The sequence below is a fragment of the Ascaphus truei genome, chromosome 6 (assembly GCF_040206685.1).
Source record: "Ascaphus truei isolate aAscTru1 chromosome 6, aAscTru1.hap1, whole genome shotgun sequence".
In the NCBI taxonomy this organism is placed as follows: domain Eukaryota; kingdom Metazoa; phylum Chordata; class Amphibia; order Anura; family Ascaphidae; genus Ascaphus; species Ascaphus truei.
The window spans coordinates 108,644,289-108,660,569 of NC_134488.1; the positions used below are offsets into that span (position 1 = coordinate 108,644,289).

Below are 16,281 nucleotides of genomic sequence, written 5' to 3' on the forward strand. Positions count from 1 at the left end.
GCTGTATTTAGACCGTATCACCTCCCACGTGGAGTGCTGATGTGATGGAAAGCGGAAAACAGTGGCTGATTCTGAACAGCTGTAATAATTGCATCTTTGTGAAATCATACCCAAGATCAGAAATACCTCTCAACTGTGCTCTTGACATTCAAAATGAACAAGGTATCATAGCTCTTCACACCCACATAAACTATACTGTATGCTGAATGCTAGGATACTAAGTCAACGGCATCATATTATTTGCAGATGCATGTATGTAGTAAGCACTTCACAGCAAGTAAATAAAGCATTTAAAAGAAACCTACAGTAAGTAGAATAAAACAAGTTAGACGCAGACCAAATATGTTTTATATTAGTAACCAAGGCACAAAGTTTACAAACTATAGTAAGCCTTAGCACACCTAAGCACATACAAGTGAATATACCATAAAGCAGGAGTTCTCAACTCCAGTCCTCAAGACCCCCCAACCTGTCAGGTTTGAAGTATATCCCTGCTTCAGCACAGGTGGGTCAATCAGAGGCTCATTCAAAGACTGAGCCACTAATTGAGCCACCTGTGCTGAAGCAGGGAGATCCTGAAAACCAGACCTGTGTGGGGGTCTTGAGGACTGGAGTTGAGAACCCCTGCCGTCAGGTTTGCTATGACGTCCCTTTTTAGTAAGAATGGGCCATACGTGAAAAAGTTTTTATCAGTTGTAAAACTCATTATCCATTTACTCTGGCTATGCCGAACACTTTGATGTGATGTTGAGGCATACTGTACCATACCTGTTTTTAGAAATAACCAACCAAACACGTGAATGCACATATTTACTAAGCGGTGCTCTTCCATAAGACACCTTTTGCATCCTGAAAACACTATTCGGCCCATACACCACTTTGGGCTGTAAGGTGGCCTCCGGCATATGAAGGTATCTTATGGAATAAGCCTGCATAGTAAATATGAGCCTTAGGGGGCCTATTCTAGTAGGTTTGATAACTTTGCTGCCGTCTCGAACGTTGTGTGGGATGTTCCCACTGAATGGTTTGTCATTTGTGTTATCACAGTATTCAGAAAGAATCTGAAACCATCTCCACAAGTCACTAAGCGTGAGGTAGGAAAATGCCTACACCGCTTGGGACAGCAGCGATGGTATCTCAGCCTCTCCCAAAGATCTCCCCTCTGCAATCTGGCCGCTGTCTGTAAGAGCTGCATAGAGAGAGCTGCCCTGTGAGAGCCGCCTCTTCCTGCACAGCTCTCAAAGGCGATCACCATGCTTTTATTTACATTTTAATACTAGAGTACGGGAGCAGGGGGTCTCCGGAGCAGAACCGCATTAAGTTCAGGTCTAGAGACCCCCTGCTTCCCGAGTTACAGGCCCCCGGTATGGGGTGCAGGTATCGCCTATGCGTTTCAATGTCCTGGTCACGTGATGCGGGAGATTGAAACATTGCAGGGGATACCGGCACCCCATACTGGGACCTGTAACTCGGGAAGCACAGGGTCCCCAGGGCAGAAATCAATGCGGTTCAGCTCCGGAGACCCCTGCTCCCGTACACTAATATTCAAATTTAAAAAAAACAGCTTCATTACCTTAGCGGCTAGACACTAAGACAAATAAGGGGTTATACCTGAGTACCCTGTTTATTGGGGGCATAGAGGGTGGATGAAGGGGGATTTTACCCCAGGGTTGGTGATTAGGCCTGCCGGGAAGGTTGCAGGTGGAGTTAACCCCTTCACTACCATAGCGGTGGTAACTGCTAAGGTAATGAAGGGGTTAACTCCTACCGCAACCCTCCAGCAACGCCTAAACATCCACCATGGGCCAAATACCACCTTCACCCACCCCCGCTACCCACAATAAGCCGAGCACTGGTGTTTAACCCTTTCCTTCCCTTAGCGATTAGCCGCTAAGGTATTGAAGCTGCGTGTAAATGTATTTTTATTGCATTGGATTGAAGCAAGGGGTCTCCGGAGCTGGTATTAATGTGGGGCAGCTCCGGAGCTGGTATTAATGTGGGGCAGCTCCGGAGACTCCCGGCTTCAATCCGATGCACTAAATATAAAAAATTAATTCTAAGTCCTACTCGCTACTCCCATCACGCCACCTGTGAAATACTCGCTAGTCCAGAGCCCCGATGAGATTATCAGGGCTACTAGAATAGCATGGCCTTATTAAAATGGCGATATGGAGCTGTTTTCAGCGCCCGCTCGGTGTGTTTGGGCCAGGCGCTACCGCCCGGGGAGATGCACTTCCTGTGTGAGTTTGGCAGGTCATCGGAGCTTTCTGAATAGCAAACTTGCCCAATCGTTCGGGAAGTGCTCAAAAACCTCGATGTGTTAGTTATCGAAGTTTAAAAAATAGGCCCCTTAGTGTATTAACTCATGCTGTGCTGGAAAGCTGTGTAATACGGCAGGCATAAATTTATGGGGGTCCATGTTAAAATGGACAAGAAGCAAAAGGTGACACTGTAAGTGCTCATTTGCATGTCATTACCCAGAATCCCTGGCTGCAGTGGAAGCATTGTATACAACTAGGTAGCGGAGAAAGACAGGGTTGCAGACCTGTCTGAAACATGCAAATACACCATAAGTGGTATTTTTATTTGCTGTATGAAAACGATATTCGTCCCAAAGATAGGTTTGTGACTTCTTCACGTAGGGTCCATACTGTATCCTTCATCTTGTATGGAATAAGTGGTTGAAAAGGTTGAACTGTATATATAGGTGCATCTGGCAGATGAACAAAACAGAAACCCTATTTTTAAAAAGGTTAGCCTGGGGAATGCTTTGATAATTCAGTTCTAGCAGCTCTTGGCTATTGACAAAATATTCCACGTGGTCTTCTAGAGAGGTTGTAAAACAAAGTTTTGAAGGAAAACACGCTTTCCAGATTAACAGAAAAACTTAAATCAAGGTTAAATAAAGTATTTTGTTACAATAAACGTCACCACAATACAATATACAATGAACTCTGTTTGTGTTCCTTTATAGTTCCTAAAAGAAGAGATGGCAAAATACAAATATATCCATGGGCCCAGAGTCAATAAAATATCAGGCTATTCTTCCAGTGCACACCTTTTGTTAACATGTGACTGTGTACATTGTAATAATTACTGCTCTTTTACAGGCTCTTAGCTTGAAATGCCATGTGCATGTCTAGTTTATGATTAGGTTTATGGACACATCACAACCATATAGTAAAAAGCTAAACTTTATGGAAATGCATTTGTTTTTCCATCAAGTGTATTACATCAGTGAACTCTAAATGTCACTAAAACTTATTGAGATTTGAAAGCACAACAGTGGTTCCCAAATCCAGTCCACAATGAACACTAATGGTGCAGGTTTTAAGTTTACCCCTGCTTGAGTAAAGGTGGTTCAGTCAAACATCATTGGACCACCTGTGCCAATGAGAGGATAGCCTTAAAGCCTGCACTGTAAAATAGTGTTCCTTGAGCACTGGATTTGGGAACCACTGCACTAGAGAATCTCAACTGAGCTGGTCCACATTCCAGCCATCTTAGAAACTCACCCCACAAAGTATTTCAAATGTGGGATTCTGAGGTACATGGAAATTCCAGTCAAACGATAGTGTTTTCTTGTGGAATGATATTGGCACCTGCATTATCATCACAAGCCTCAGAAAGAGTGTCTTGCAAGCTATCAACAGTTGGTTCTTAACCACTAGCAGATGCTTGCAAAACCTATGTTTGATCATCCTGACCCAGCTCATTCAAGCAAGCAGCCAGAGGACTATTGGCATTGCGCTACCTAACGTTGTGAACATCCCATGAACACAGTCACCCTTGAATATAAGCCTTTCTCACAGTAGACGTCACCATAAACAACAGACTTAGCCAGTACCAGCCAGTGCCTAAGTCATGTATACTAGCACCCCTTACATAATACAGTGCATTTGGAGGCAGCAGCTGTACTTGAAATCTGGCCTTTTTATACATGTTTGGGTCCACTATTAAAAAGCAAAAGGCATTTCCTGCCATTAACCAATCCAATTTAGGATTGACAACCATTGACACATATGTGGCATATTTCACCTAATAAGGACTCCAGAATGTTTTCTGCTGACACTGTACACACTCATAATAAATATTTCAGCAAGTAACACTATCATTAAAATGTTAGCATGATGTATGTAAAAGCAGCAACACAGACAGAATCTTCTTACTTGATACAAATAAAATATATTAAAATGTATCATCATATTGTACAATATTATCTAATATTAAAGAGATATATTTAGGACGTGTTGCTGTCCTGCACAGATAAAAAGGCACCTGGATGTCACTTCTTTATTGGTATGGGAGACATTGGGCAGTTTTGTACCTACTAATAAGATACAAGAGCTGTACACATTCAGTTTTGAAACAAATTCTCCTTTATTTTTAACACATATCAATGTCAATGATATTGTAGGCCCAAAGACTATTAATATCGCAGAATATACGAGAATATAAAAAACATACTGTTGGGTTTTGGGGGGGGGGGATTGGGGGATGCGTTAAGACTTCTACATTTATGAGTGTAGAATACTGCAGTGCTGTAAATTGTAATGATTTATACAAATCTCAGAATTTGCCATCCTTAAAAACTCCTAAACATAATATTTTACATTAGCGTCTCTCCAAAACAGCACAGTAATGCAGAGTACACAGTACATATGTGACAAGAATGGGGAAAGAATGTGCTGGCCACCAGAAGGTTTGATTGTAGCATATATGGTAATAATATCATTTCTGCTTTTATTAAGATGGAGCTGCAACTTGAAGCAATCACACTTCTTATATAGGAGCCCTGTTAGGAATGGAAACCCCTGGTTAGTATGATCAGAAATACAACCGTGCCTGTATAATATGTTTCTTATCTCCTGCTCTTCCATCTTCCCCATTCCTCCCATGGGAATCCAACCTGTGCAAGTGTCTCCCCGTCATCCCATACACTGCACCTCTGTCCCTCTTGGCTCATTTCTTTTCACAACTCTACAACATTCCTTTGTAATCCCCTTAAGGTGGCTTCGGATCCAAGCACCCACAAACGCACCGGGCTCAAGTTGAATCAGTTAGACAACATCCACCACTAGAATGCAGAATGTACCACACACTGTGAAAGGGGAAGGCATACACGTGCACCACAGCATATTGGTACCCACCTGACATTTCTACATCATCATGACCTACGTATATATTATTTTTTTCAAAGGCAGCTTTGCACTGGCAGAACCAACATGAATCAATCCCTACCTTCCAATTCCACGTTGGAATGTGGAGTATAAGAAATAGAGCTTGAGAATTCCACCTTAATGAGCCGGTGATGTCATAGCACGGTCTGCAGCAGTCTGGGCACAGCCCCACTCGGCATCCTGCAAGCTTGGGAGACATACACACAGGCAAAAAGCATTCTCGTTTTTTTTTTTTTTTTTTTTTTTTTTTTGTAACCTACCATTCTTTTTGACACGGGCTAAACCAGCCAGGCCAGGCCCGGCCACGCCACGCCACAATACTAATCCGTTCTGCGATCAAGCTCGTTTTTCTTCCCTCTGTAGAAATCCTTTTTATTTTCATTCACAAGTCTCGCAGGCAGCCTGTGCTGGAGGCAACGTTTGCTCATCCTGAGCCCATCTTCCTGTGGGTAATCACATAGAGAATATAGTATATAATTTGTAGGTTGCATAGAGGAATGACATTTTGGGGGAGAGGGGGGGGGCATAAGATGCACTGATCCCTAAAAAGAAGGACCTGTTTGAAAACTAAAAGTGTTCTCTTTCAAGTAAGTATTGCATTTTTGCCTGTTTTGAGATAGGAGGGAAGAGGTGTGTGGGGAGGCATTTTTGTTCACATGGAAGCATATGTTCTAGGCTCTGCAGTTAGATTTTTCTGTACGGTCAAATCCTACGGTCCTTTGCTTGCCTTTAGGCTGCCACTGACGTAAGGAAGTCTATATAGTAAGACTGCAGCTATCAACTTGTCAAGAATTGTCATTTGTCATAGGGAAAATCTAACACTACAACCCAATTTAATGCTATCATACAGTACACATTTAGGAGGCTGTATTGAATTGTAGTAGAGTATTTCTACCATAAAGGCATAGATGAGCACAATTCTGCCACAAGACCTTGGGATGCACCTGCTGATCTCTTCTGCCAATGTAGCCTAGCTTGGTATTTCCATCCTTGAAGCCGAGGTGATGCTGCATGCTTTTAACCGCCAGCATGCCGGTGTGTTTTATCACATCCAGCACAGCAAAAAAAAGAAAGAGCTGAGAAAAGCAGTCCTTACTTATTAACCCTCTTCTTGCCAGTTCTCCCTGACCCTTGAGATTTTCACCCTACATCTTATTCACTTAAGATTAGTAAGTAAAGATAATGCTGTCCTATTTCCCTGGCTAGATAATTAGTATTGTGCATACCAAAAGGAATATCTATCTATCTATCTATCTATCTATCTATCTATCTATCTATCTATCTATCTATCCATACACACACACACACATATATATACACACACACAGACACACACATACTGTATATCTCACACTGTGTGGACAATAAGGGAGAAGGAACTTGCCTACTTCTGTATTCCAGCAGCGTCCTGGACAAAGCAACAGTATTGATTTGATACATTGCCAGTTTCTCTATGGCGTGTGAAATTGTGCAGTTTTTAAGATCATACTTAAAAAGGCACTGGGATTATAAAATGAGCTAAACTTGTCAAAACTTTTATATTATTCGCCAGTCTTTTTTTAATCAAAATTCCACTTTTATAGGTCTAATTGGGATGTAGGATACAGTAAGTGTGCAGGAGATGGATTGATGGAGAATAAGAGTACAGTGAAGGGGTAAAGGGCAGGGGTAGGTGATACAGAAGCAAAAAAACCCATGCTGCTGGATTAGGGAGAGGATTTGAATGACATGTCAAATAATATGATGATAATAGGTAGGGATTTTCAGGGCGTCAGCTGCAATGAAGAGAGCAACAGAACCAAAGGCTATAGTAATAAAAAAATGACAGTGGTGAAGAGAATGTAAATTGATAACGATTAATTGGAACAAATGCGGAGAGAAATAATGCAATAGGAAATCATGCAGGGATCCTTTCCGAGAGAGCTGGCAGAGGCTGAATCTGGTAAGTAAATAGAATGGAGCATAAAGGAATCCTCCCCCCACAGCCAATAATATCCTTTTTACATTGAAAAAAAGAGGCCGCTGGTGATTTGCTGGATAGAGCTGGGGGCGTCTGACAATACTACTGCAGAGTGAAAAAAAAAATACAACCAGTGAGCATATGGAAAGGTAATTGATCCGTTGAGCCCTGTTAAATAAAACATTAAAAATGCAAAAGATAATTAAGGCAGTAAAAAAAAAGAAAAACAATTAAAGAGAGCATTAAAATATTAACGTTAATGAAATGTAAGGACCCTGCAGTAAGGAAGCAGCAGCATGGCATATAAGAATATGGATGGTGCAAAATAAATATAAGTAGTTTTTATTTGATTTTTTTCAAGAAAATATTGTACATATACATAGCAGCAGTAGGACCACGAAGAAGACTAATTAAAGGATACATATTGTAGTAGATACATGGATTGATGACAGACCAAGAGGATGCAAAATAGATGAATATATATATACAATATATATATATATATATACAGTACACACACACACACACACACATACACACACACACACACACACACACACACACACACACACACACACACACACACACACACAAAGATGATAGATAAATGGTAAATCGAAGATAGTTAGATATCATAATGTGCACCCATGCAGGAATCAAGGTTAGAATGCCAATCACTAATCGATTCCTGTGCTCAAACCCCCTCGGGGCATCTTATCCAAATGCGCTTTGTCTTTTTTTTTTTTTTGGTCCACAGAGATGCACACATCTTTAATCATTACAACTACGGTGTGAATGAAGCACATCCCCATCTTGCGGCTCCTTGTTCCTGCAGGGCAGGCTATGGAGAGAAGCCCAGTTACTGTACATGCCACACTAACTATATGCTGCTCTTCTGGCCGTGTAACCAAATGTGATTCCACTAGTGTTCAACCCCCACTGTGGACATCCTATTTTTTTTAAATTATATTATTATTATTATTATTATTATTATTATTATTATTATTATTACAATATCTGCCTCATTCTTTGCAGAATAGGTCACTGACTGGTTGGTTACTGCAAGCAATTTTTTTTTTTACTGCAATCAGTGTAGTGGCCACTACATCTGAGACCCTCCAGAAAAGCTAACTGGGCACTTTAGCTATAGAGACAGTTAAGAAGATTGCTGATGCATATCATAGATTTCTGCTTGGCTTCAGTCTAGGAATAGTTACGTTGGATTGCACCAGTGGTTGTGTGTGTGGTTGCTAAATATTACAGCGTGTCACGTGTTTTAAGGTTGAACTCTAACATCTATTACACATTTTCACTGAATATGAAAATGAAAAAAAAAAAAAAATAAACATTCTGCAGATATTTTAAAGGGCGAATGCGAAGCTCAGTTGCTCCTGAGCAAGGACGAGTCTGGGAAAAGCTTTTTTTCCTGCATGCTTTTTTTTCTGTGTAACCTACAGCTCCCCTTGAGGTCTTGCAGCAAAAGCACTAAGTTAAGCAGAATAAGATATGGGGAGGATAGGGAAAGATGGGGAACGGTTGGACAGAGAAAGAAAGAAAGAAAGAAAGAAAGAAAGAAAGAAAGAAAGAAAGAAAGAAAGAAAGAAAGAAAGAAAGAATAACACAAGGTAGAAACAAGGCAAATTAAAAGTTACAGAATCCACAAATATTGTACAAATAAGCATAGACCCAATGGTAAAAGGAGGCAATATTGGGATTAAATTTAAAAAAAATTAAAAATGAGAGAAACAGATAATGTAGTAATGGGGCAAATTATGGACAGAGCAGAAACAAAGATGGTTATAAAATGTGACAAAGAGGAATTTGAATGCACAGCATAAAAGAATAAGGAAAACGTGGATTGAAGTATTTTGACTCTGCAAGAAACATAGGTGCCTGCAAACACCCCACAAATGCCCCGGGAACATACAGTATAGGAATGCTTACCGTATTAGTATTAAGCATATTGATCAGCCCAAACAAGCCAACTCAGCTTTTTTCCTTCTTCTTTTGCAGTTATTCTAGCAGCTCCTGTGACAAGCAGCATGGTTAAATAGTCCAACACATTTACTTAGGGGGTGATACTTTGCACCATAAGTATTAGGAAACATTGGACAGTACATGTATCTTCCCTCCTGTGAATAGCGCGTGATGAAGATACAGTGCATACAGTAGACTGGGGGCAGATTGGGATAAATCTATCAGGGAGGGGAGTGCTGAACCTTTTCCCTGAGCCAGAGGAGCTCCCAACGCATTGCATAACAAAGCAGAGCAATGCTAGCCCTCAGGCAGCGAAAGGGTTAAGAAGACACCAAGTTAAATTATACTCACATTTTCAATATTTAATGGTCAAACCTGGAAAACAAACCGCAAGTCAATGTAGCCCAAATCAGAAAGCAATACATAGATGAAATATATACACACTAAAATATATGTATATCTTTTTTTTATTTATTTTTTATGGTACATTTTTTGCTTGCCATTATTCCAACAGACTCAAGTGTAGAAGTGAAAGAACTGAAAACTATGATGGAAAGGAGGAGGGGAAACAAGGAATGGAGAGATAGAGAAAAGAAACAGCAGTTATACACAGAACAATAATAATAATAATAATAATAATATAAATGGCAATAAAGATGCAACACAATGTTGGAGCACCCAATGGTATAAATAAGTGAAACGGTGAGTCAGAAATCGGTAACATGTATAGTAAGTGCTGATGGGGAAGAAACAAAAACCAAAGGAAGAACTTGAGAAAGAAGAACTAAGGGGCTATAGTGTAGAAATTGGTGTAAGCCCCTGTACAAAGTGATGGAGAGGCATGAGGGTGAGCAGGTTTACACTATATAGAAACGGGGAATAGTGTACAAGCAGGGAGTGGAGAGAACATACACGAGGTAGATGGAGGTTGTAGTGATGGGTATGGAATAAAAATGAAGGAAATACAAATAATAATTAAAAACAAAATAACCTGTCTTTCTCCTTCCTCTTTTAGACTCAGCTGCAACTGACCTGAGGTTCTCAGCAGGGAAATCAACGCTGTGGGTTATTATCCTTTCATGATCCTTAGTCTTCCAGCCTCAAAACTAAAGAAATATAGACACACACACACATATATAAATATATATATATACATATATATTGTTTTTTTTTATATATATATAAAGAAAGCCTATAGAAAATAAAGCTATTTCCTACTAGCTGTATCCTTCCTGCAGCTTTTACACCTACTGTACTAAGTCTCTTTTTGGGGGGCGAAGAGGGGGGTTGGATGTGTGTGAGCTGAAGAAGAAAAAAAAAAGAAAGAAAGAAGGTGATGACGCCTCCAGTTTGAAGCCACCTGATTCGATGTCCCTGTGAAACCTGATCTGGGCTTGCGGATTTCTCTAGGAAAAAAAAAAAAAAAAAAAAAAAAAAAGGAAAAAAAGCAACCCAGGGCACTTATGATCAGCTCAGTTTGTGTCTCCTCCTTTCGCGGGCGCAAGTCTGGTAACAAGCCTCCTTCCAAGTCATGTTTGAAAGGAGATATGGGCAAAAACGAGGACAGCGACAAGATTGTCATTAATGTTGGGGGCATCAGGCATGAGACCTACAGGAGTACCCTCAAAACATTGCCAGGTACCAGACTATCCTGGCTCACTGAGCCTGATGCCTTCAGTAACTTTGACTATGACCCCAAAACAGATGAGTTCTTCTTTGACAGGCATCCTTCAGTGTTTTCCTATATCTTGAACTACTATAGGACTGGGAAGCTGCACTGCCCGGCAGATGTATGTGGTCCCCTGTATGAAGAAGAATTAGCTTTTTGGGGCATTGATGAGACAGATGTGGAGGCTTGTTGCTGGATGAATTACCGGCAGCACAGGGATGCAGAGGAAGCCCTCGACAGTTTTGAGGCGCCTGAGCCGGAGGAGGAGGAAGATGGGGATCTGAAGAGTCTCTGTCTTCAAGAAGATGGCAGGAAGCTGAACTGCTGGAAGAGACTCCAGCCAAAAGTTTGGGCTCTCTTTGAGGATCCTTATTCTTCCAAGGCTGCCAGGGTAATGTATTAAATACTTATCTCTAAGTATATGTATATATGTGTTTGAAAGACAAATAGTATTAGTTATACAGTGTAACTAGATTGGTAAATATATGACAGATTGATTTAAAATGTATTTCAGATAAATGTTTCAAATGTAAATGTATAGCTAGAAAAACACAAGAGTTCATATTTGTTTGATTTATATAATAGTGGGTTGTTAAAATTAGGACCCATTTAAATAATTTATAGATGTACAGCAAATTTATTACACATACACACACACACACACACACACACACATACACAAATACACATATATTGTATATAAAATTCTGCAATGGCATTAAGATGCACAGAGTCTCCAGCAGGAGGCGCTATCCAAATTCAGTTACGAGAGACAGTGAAGCAAACTTTCCCAATAAATCTTATACAGATTACACTGTTCCTTCACCACAATTACATTTTATGTACCGTATATACTGTACAGTGGACCAAAGATATGCGAGTTCCAGATGGGGCATGGATTGTTGGTGCAACTCAAGCTGCATTGCGATTGCAGTCTGTGTAACCAAGCAATGATGCAAGGCTACCACGAACTGAAATGTGCATGAACTGCAGCACAAAAGTGTGGAGATATTGGTGGTGTTGGTAGGGGGAGGGCAGACCAGAGGACTGCACTGCAGTGGAAATCAACAAAGCTTGCAACAATTTCGCTCTAGGATCCTATCTCGGTCCTGCATGCGTAGTAAGGATCTGATGAAAAACAAACCCATAAACCTTTCTGATAACACTGACACATTATTATATATAAAAAATATATATCCACATACAGTAATTGCTTAATGAAATTTATATTGTTTCACGAGAGAAAAATACTGTAGAGCCTCAATATACACATCTATTTTATTGTGTAGTAATGACTTCCACTGAAAACAAAGAGGTGGAGAAAGAAAAACGTATTTATCTCCCGGTCTTGAATATATTATTTTATGTAGTAGCCAGTGGCCTTATAAATCATATTTTACATGTAGATCATTGGATTACAAGTGGGATATCGCTTCATTTCTTTTCTGCACAATTAGATTTGTGCTATTTGCTGTCTCGGTTCTCTGGAATCCTTCAAGCGATACAGTAGACATTTGAAGAACTCGTCTAAATAGGATCAAGTGAGCACAAAGATAGGATCCCAGTTATACTGTTGTCCATCATAATTACCTGGAATGTAATTGAAAGGAACATACACATTGACCAGCTCTCACTGATGCAGACAGGATAATAATCCGCTCTACTGTAGGAAATGGGAAGAGGAGGGGGCAGCAATAAGGGAGACCCTATTGTATTATTTGTATAAAACGCCATAACTCCTTTCTGGATGTATATGGACCAACATAACTGGTCTCTAAACGCTAGGAAAATCCTGTCCTCCCATGTGACATTTTAAATGCTCATGTACAGTATAACAGCCGCTATGCAGAGTTTCTAGTTGACTTTGAATCTGACAGCTGCCGCATGCAGATTTGCAGCACAGTTATTTGTTGATGTCCAACAACAATGCAGCTACAAATAATGTGTGTGTGTGTGTGTGTGTGTGTGTGTGTGTGTTTTGCAAGTAGTGTATGACTGGAGATGAGAAATATGAAGCCAATTGTGAAGACATTATAGCCAGTGGGGGGCGCAAGCCGATTTCCTAAGGAGAAGTCAAAGGAACTGCAGCAAGAATTTAAGCAAACTCTGCAGATTCACTAAACCCCCACCTCTCCCTCTCTCTCCCTCCCCCCCTCTCTCTCCCTCTCTCTTTCTCTCTCTATCCAGATTAATTATCTATTGTCTTCTACTGTAAAGATTGAGATGGTTAAAGTCTATGCAGCTAAACATAATCATTCAGGAAGGAATCCATGTAAAACATAAAGATGCTCCATTAAAAATATAACCAAATAAGTGGAATACAACAGGCCAGAACATAAATGTAGATTATTTTTTTTTAATGTCTGGACAATTTAGTTTTTCCAAGCTATTAAGTGTAGATAGCAATATTTATACTATTTCACCATTTCAGAGGAGCAAAAACTATTGTATTTATTTGTTGCCATTATTTTTTTTTAATCCTCAGGATAAACTTAAATAACCGAGCATAATGTGGAATTCATGACACTGTAAAGTGTAATAGCATATATTAAATCCAAACACACTGATTTTTGTCGTGACTAAAAAGAAATACTATATTGAGTGCGACAGACAAGACAGTATTAATTAAGCTATATACTTTTTTTTTGCTATAAGGCTTAAGGTGATAAAGATGCACTCTTCACCTTTATTATGAAAATGTAAAAAACAGCACGTTACTTTCTCTTTTTTTTGAGATAGTGTTTGTGGTTTTAATGATTCCTTGACTGAAGCACAGTTCAGCAATGCGTCTCTCTTCTCCATGAGCTGTCCATAGTCCTGAAGCAGGGACTGCAGTGCTACAGTACATTTGACAAGATCTGCAAATACAGTACTTCTCATACAGTATTAGGGCTATCTATGCTAGTCTCAAAGCACAGCATTCTTCATTCTGCCCAAGTCATCTTAAATCGAGAAGGGATTACAGAACCAAATGCAAAATAATGTCAAGTAACAAACAAAAATTCATACATTATTTAAAAATGAATTCTAAACCTGGTTTGATGTCAAGTATATTCCTTTATAATAAATGTTGTTGGGTGTTTCAAAATTACTTTGGAGAAACAAATCCTTCTACCAATCATAATAACCTTTCACGAATTACATAACACGAGACTGAAGTCTGTGGCAATGTTTGGGTCTAATACTGTAGTTACATAGATGCATACCTGCCAATTTTCTTCCATTATGAGACATGATGGCCTACTGTTGCACAGCATCCAAATATTATGATGAAACATGTAGTTTTCAGACAAACAACCTTTTAGAAGATAATTAATCCAGATCCTTTTAGATCATACATAAGGGGTTTCACAACTTCAGCTTTTCCACTAAATCCCAATTTCCCCTGTAATCCCTGTTTAACATTATACAGCACCTATGAATTGGACTTGACATTCCTTAGGAGTCCTATTACATGATTCCATAAATGAAGGCTTTATTGCCATGGTAGTTGCATTCTTACAGCATACTGCAATTTCATGCAGTAGATCCTTATTTATACGAACATCAGAGGCCAAATATACAGAGAAAGAATATAAATCTTCTAAAAAATGTTACTATGGTAATGTCAAGGTTCATAGATGTAGAATTCAATTCCCCATAATTAATTAGATACATTTTTGTAACATTTCTAGCAATATTCAATCATTTCTGGGTTGGATTGTTAGAAACCTCTGGGTGAGAATTCCCTCTAGGAATTGTCATAGCCTCTGCAAATTTGTCCATAGCAGCAGTATCAATCATGGATAAAGATGGATTTTATGCAGGTCTAAATATTTTTTCTTGAACCAGCACAATCAATTACACATAGATGCTATTGTACATAGACTTCAAAGATCACACCATCACATGTAATAGTAAAAATCAAGCAAGAAGGCATGCATACACAAAGGTTTGGTATAGTCCATTGGGAGTTTCCATTGCATGGATAGCAGTACTCTAGAGAGAACTGCAAGTGTATTAGCTCAAAATAATATACTGGTTGTAAATATCAGAAGCCAGATCAGATAAGTGAACAGAATGGGTCACACACATTTCAACATGTCATACTGCCAATATTCTTATTAAATGTATTACTCATACAGTGGAGTTGCTGAGTACACTCACACAATACCTACATTTATATACATTAGATTCAAGTAAACACAATTAATGCATTTCAGATACTGAGGGTCATTTACTAAAGTCTCTTGGCTGCCAAGTGAAGCAAAATCAGTGTGGAAAAATCCCATTGCTTTCTATTGGATTCATTTTCTTTGACATATCTGGTGCCATTTTTTCTACTGGTTTTGCAACAGGGAGACTTAAGTAACTAGACCCCCATGTCCTTATCCATGTTGAAGTTAAGGAGAACGGGTTATCACAGGATTAATGGAATTAAGTCAATATCTTGGTTGTGAAATATCTTGTTTCAATATTGTGTTGTATGGGATAACACAAAGTGTATCAGTGGTATTTCATACCAGTTTGAAGCACTTGTTAATTTTCCATAATGTGATATATACTATGGATACTCTTACATTGAATGATGTTTAAACATTGTAATGTTTTCATTGATTATTTATGCCATTCATGTTGTATATGTCATGTAGGCCTTTATCCAATATACTCTCAAGCCACTTCTCCATGCCCTAGAAGACCCTGAGCTCAATTCAAATGAATGGAACTAGTGCATGTTTCACCACATGTATTCTATATTTGACCTTATTATAAATACACCAGTAGGAATTACTCAGAAATCAACTCACTGATATATTAAACATTAAAGGTAAGATCAAGAATTTACAAGATAGTGCATGTGAACTATAACATTTTATATGATACACAACATTGCATTTATTATGCATAAGCAGTAAACACCTACAGTATAATGTTTACCATTCATAAAAGTGCTACCGTAGAACTTTTCCACTCGTCCCTTTGTTCATAAGACCTCTGTCACCATCACCAATAAGGCTTCACTCAACATGCTCTCTGCCCATATATCTGCATTGTCCCTTTCATGTCTAAACACAGCTATAGCATATGTCTATTTCCTTTTAATCGTAGAAAGGTTCCACAATACAGTATGTGCATGAAATACATGGACATATATTGTGTATTGGTTTCTCATGAAAATAAAGGATAGCTTTGTTTCTAGGTTTAAATGTGATATGCTTTTGATGCAGTTACTCAGCTGAAATATATCATGTACTGTAATTGGGGTGTTGCTGATTTTGTAAAGCAAAATACAGTGAGATGTAAAATACTGTAAATATAAAGCAGCTGGGTGAAGAGCTGAGTGCCAGATATAAGGTAATTAAATAGAGAAACAGCATATTAGACATAAAGCCATGATAACACTATTGGTGCAGGGCTTTCAAACGGTGACATATAGCTTTCCAATATAATGATAGACACTTCTCTTACAAGCATTCCCTCACTGTGTTGGATTACAGTTGTCACTTTTGTCTTTA

General features: G+C 39.1%; 1 protein-coding gene and 1 long non-coding RNA gene across 11 annotated transcripts in view; one reads left to right on the forward strand and one right to left on the reverse strand.

The window, feature by feature from the left end:
* Positions 1-4,426: 4,426 nt before the first annotated feature.
* Positions 4,427-10,504, reverse strand: LOC142497642 (uncharacterized). Of its 2 annotated transcripts, XR_012802296.1 has the most exons (5): positions 10,150-10,504; positions 9,469-9,492; positions 9,085-9,168; positions 5,441-5,623; positions 4,427-4,795 (listed from the first exon to the last, which is right to left on the reverse strand). It is a non-coding gene; the product is annotated as an uncharacterized LOC142497642 (long non-coding RNA). The 2 variants fall into 2 exon arrangements; XR_012802295.1 differs by having other exon boundaries at positions 9,085-9,492.
* Positions 5,423-16,281, forward strand: part of LOC142497640 (voltage-gated potassium channel KCNC1-like) — a 79,636-nt gene continuing 68,777 nt past the window's right edge. For 4 of the 9 annotated variants that reach the window (XM_075605708.1, XM_075605704.1, XM_075605706.1 and 1 more), the window contains exons 1-2: positions 5,423-5,767; positions 10,133-11,177. In XM_075605708.1, the coding sequence (XP_075461823.1) occupies positions 10,581-11,177 (597 nt within the window). In that variant the 5' untranslated portion in view covers positions 5,423-5,767; positions 10,133-10,580. Of the gene's footprint in view, positions 5,768-10,127; positions 11,178-16,281 lie in introns of those variants that run through there. The other 5 variants (XM_075605711.1, XM_075605712.1, XM_075605710.1 and 2 more) reach the window with 2 other exon arrangements.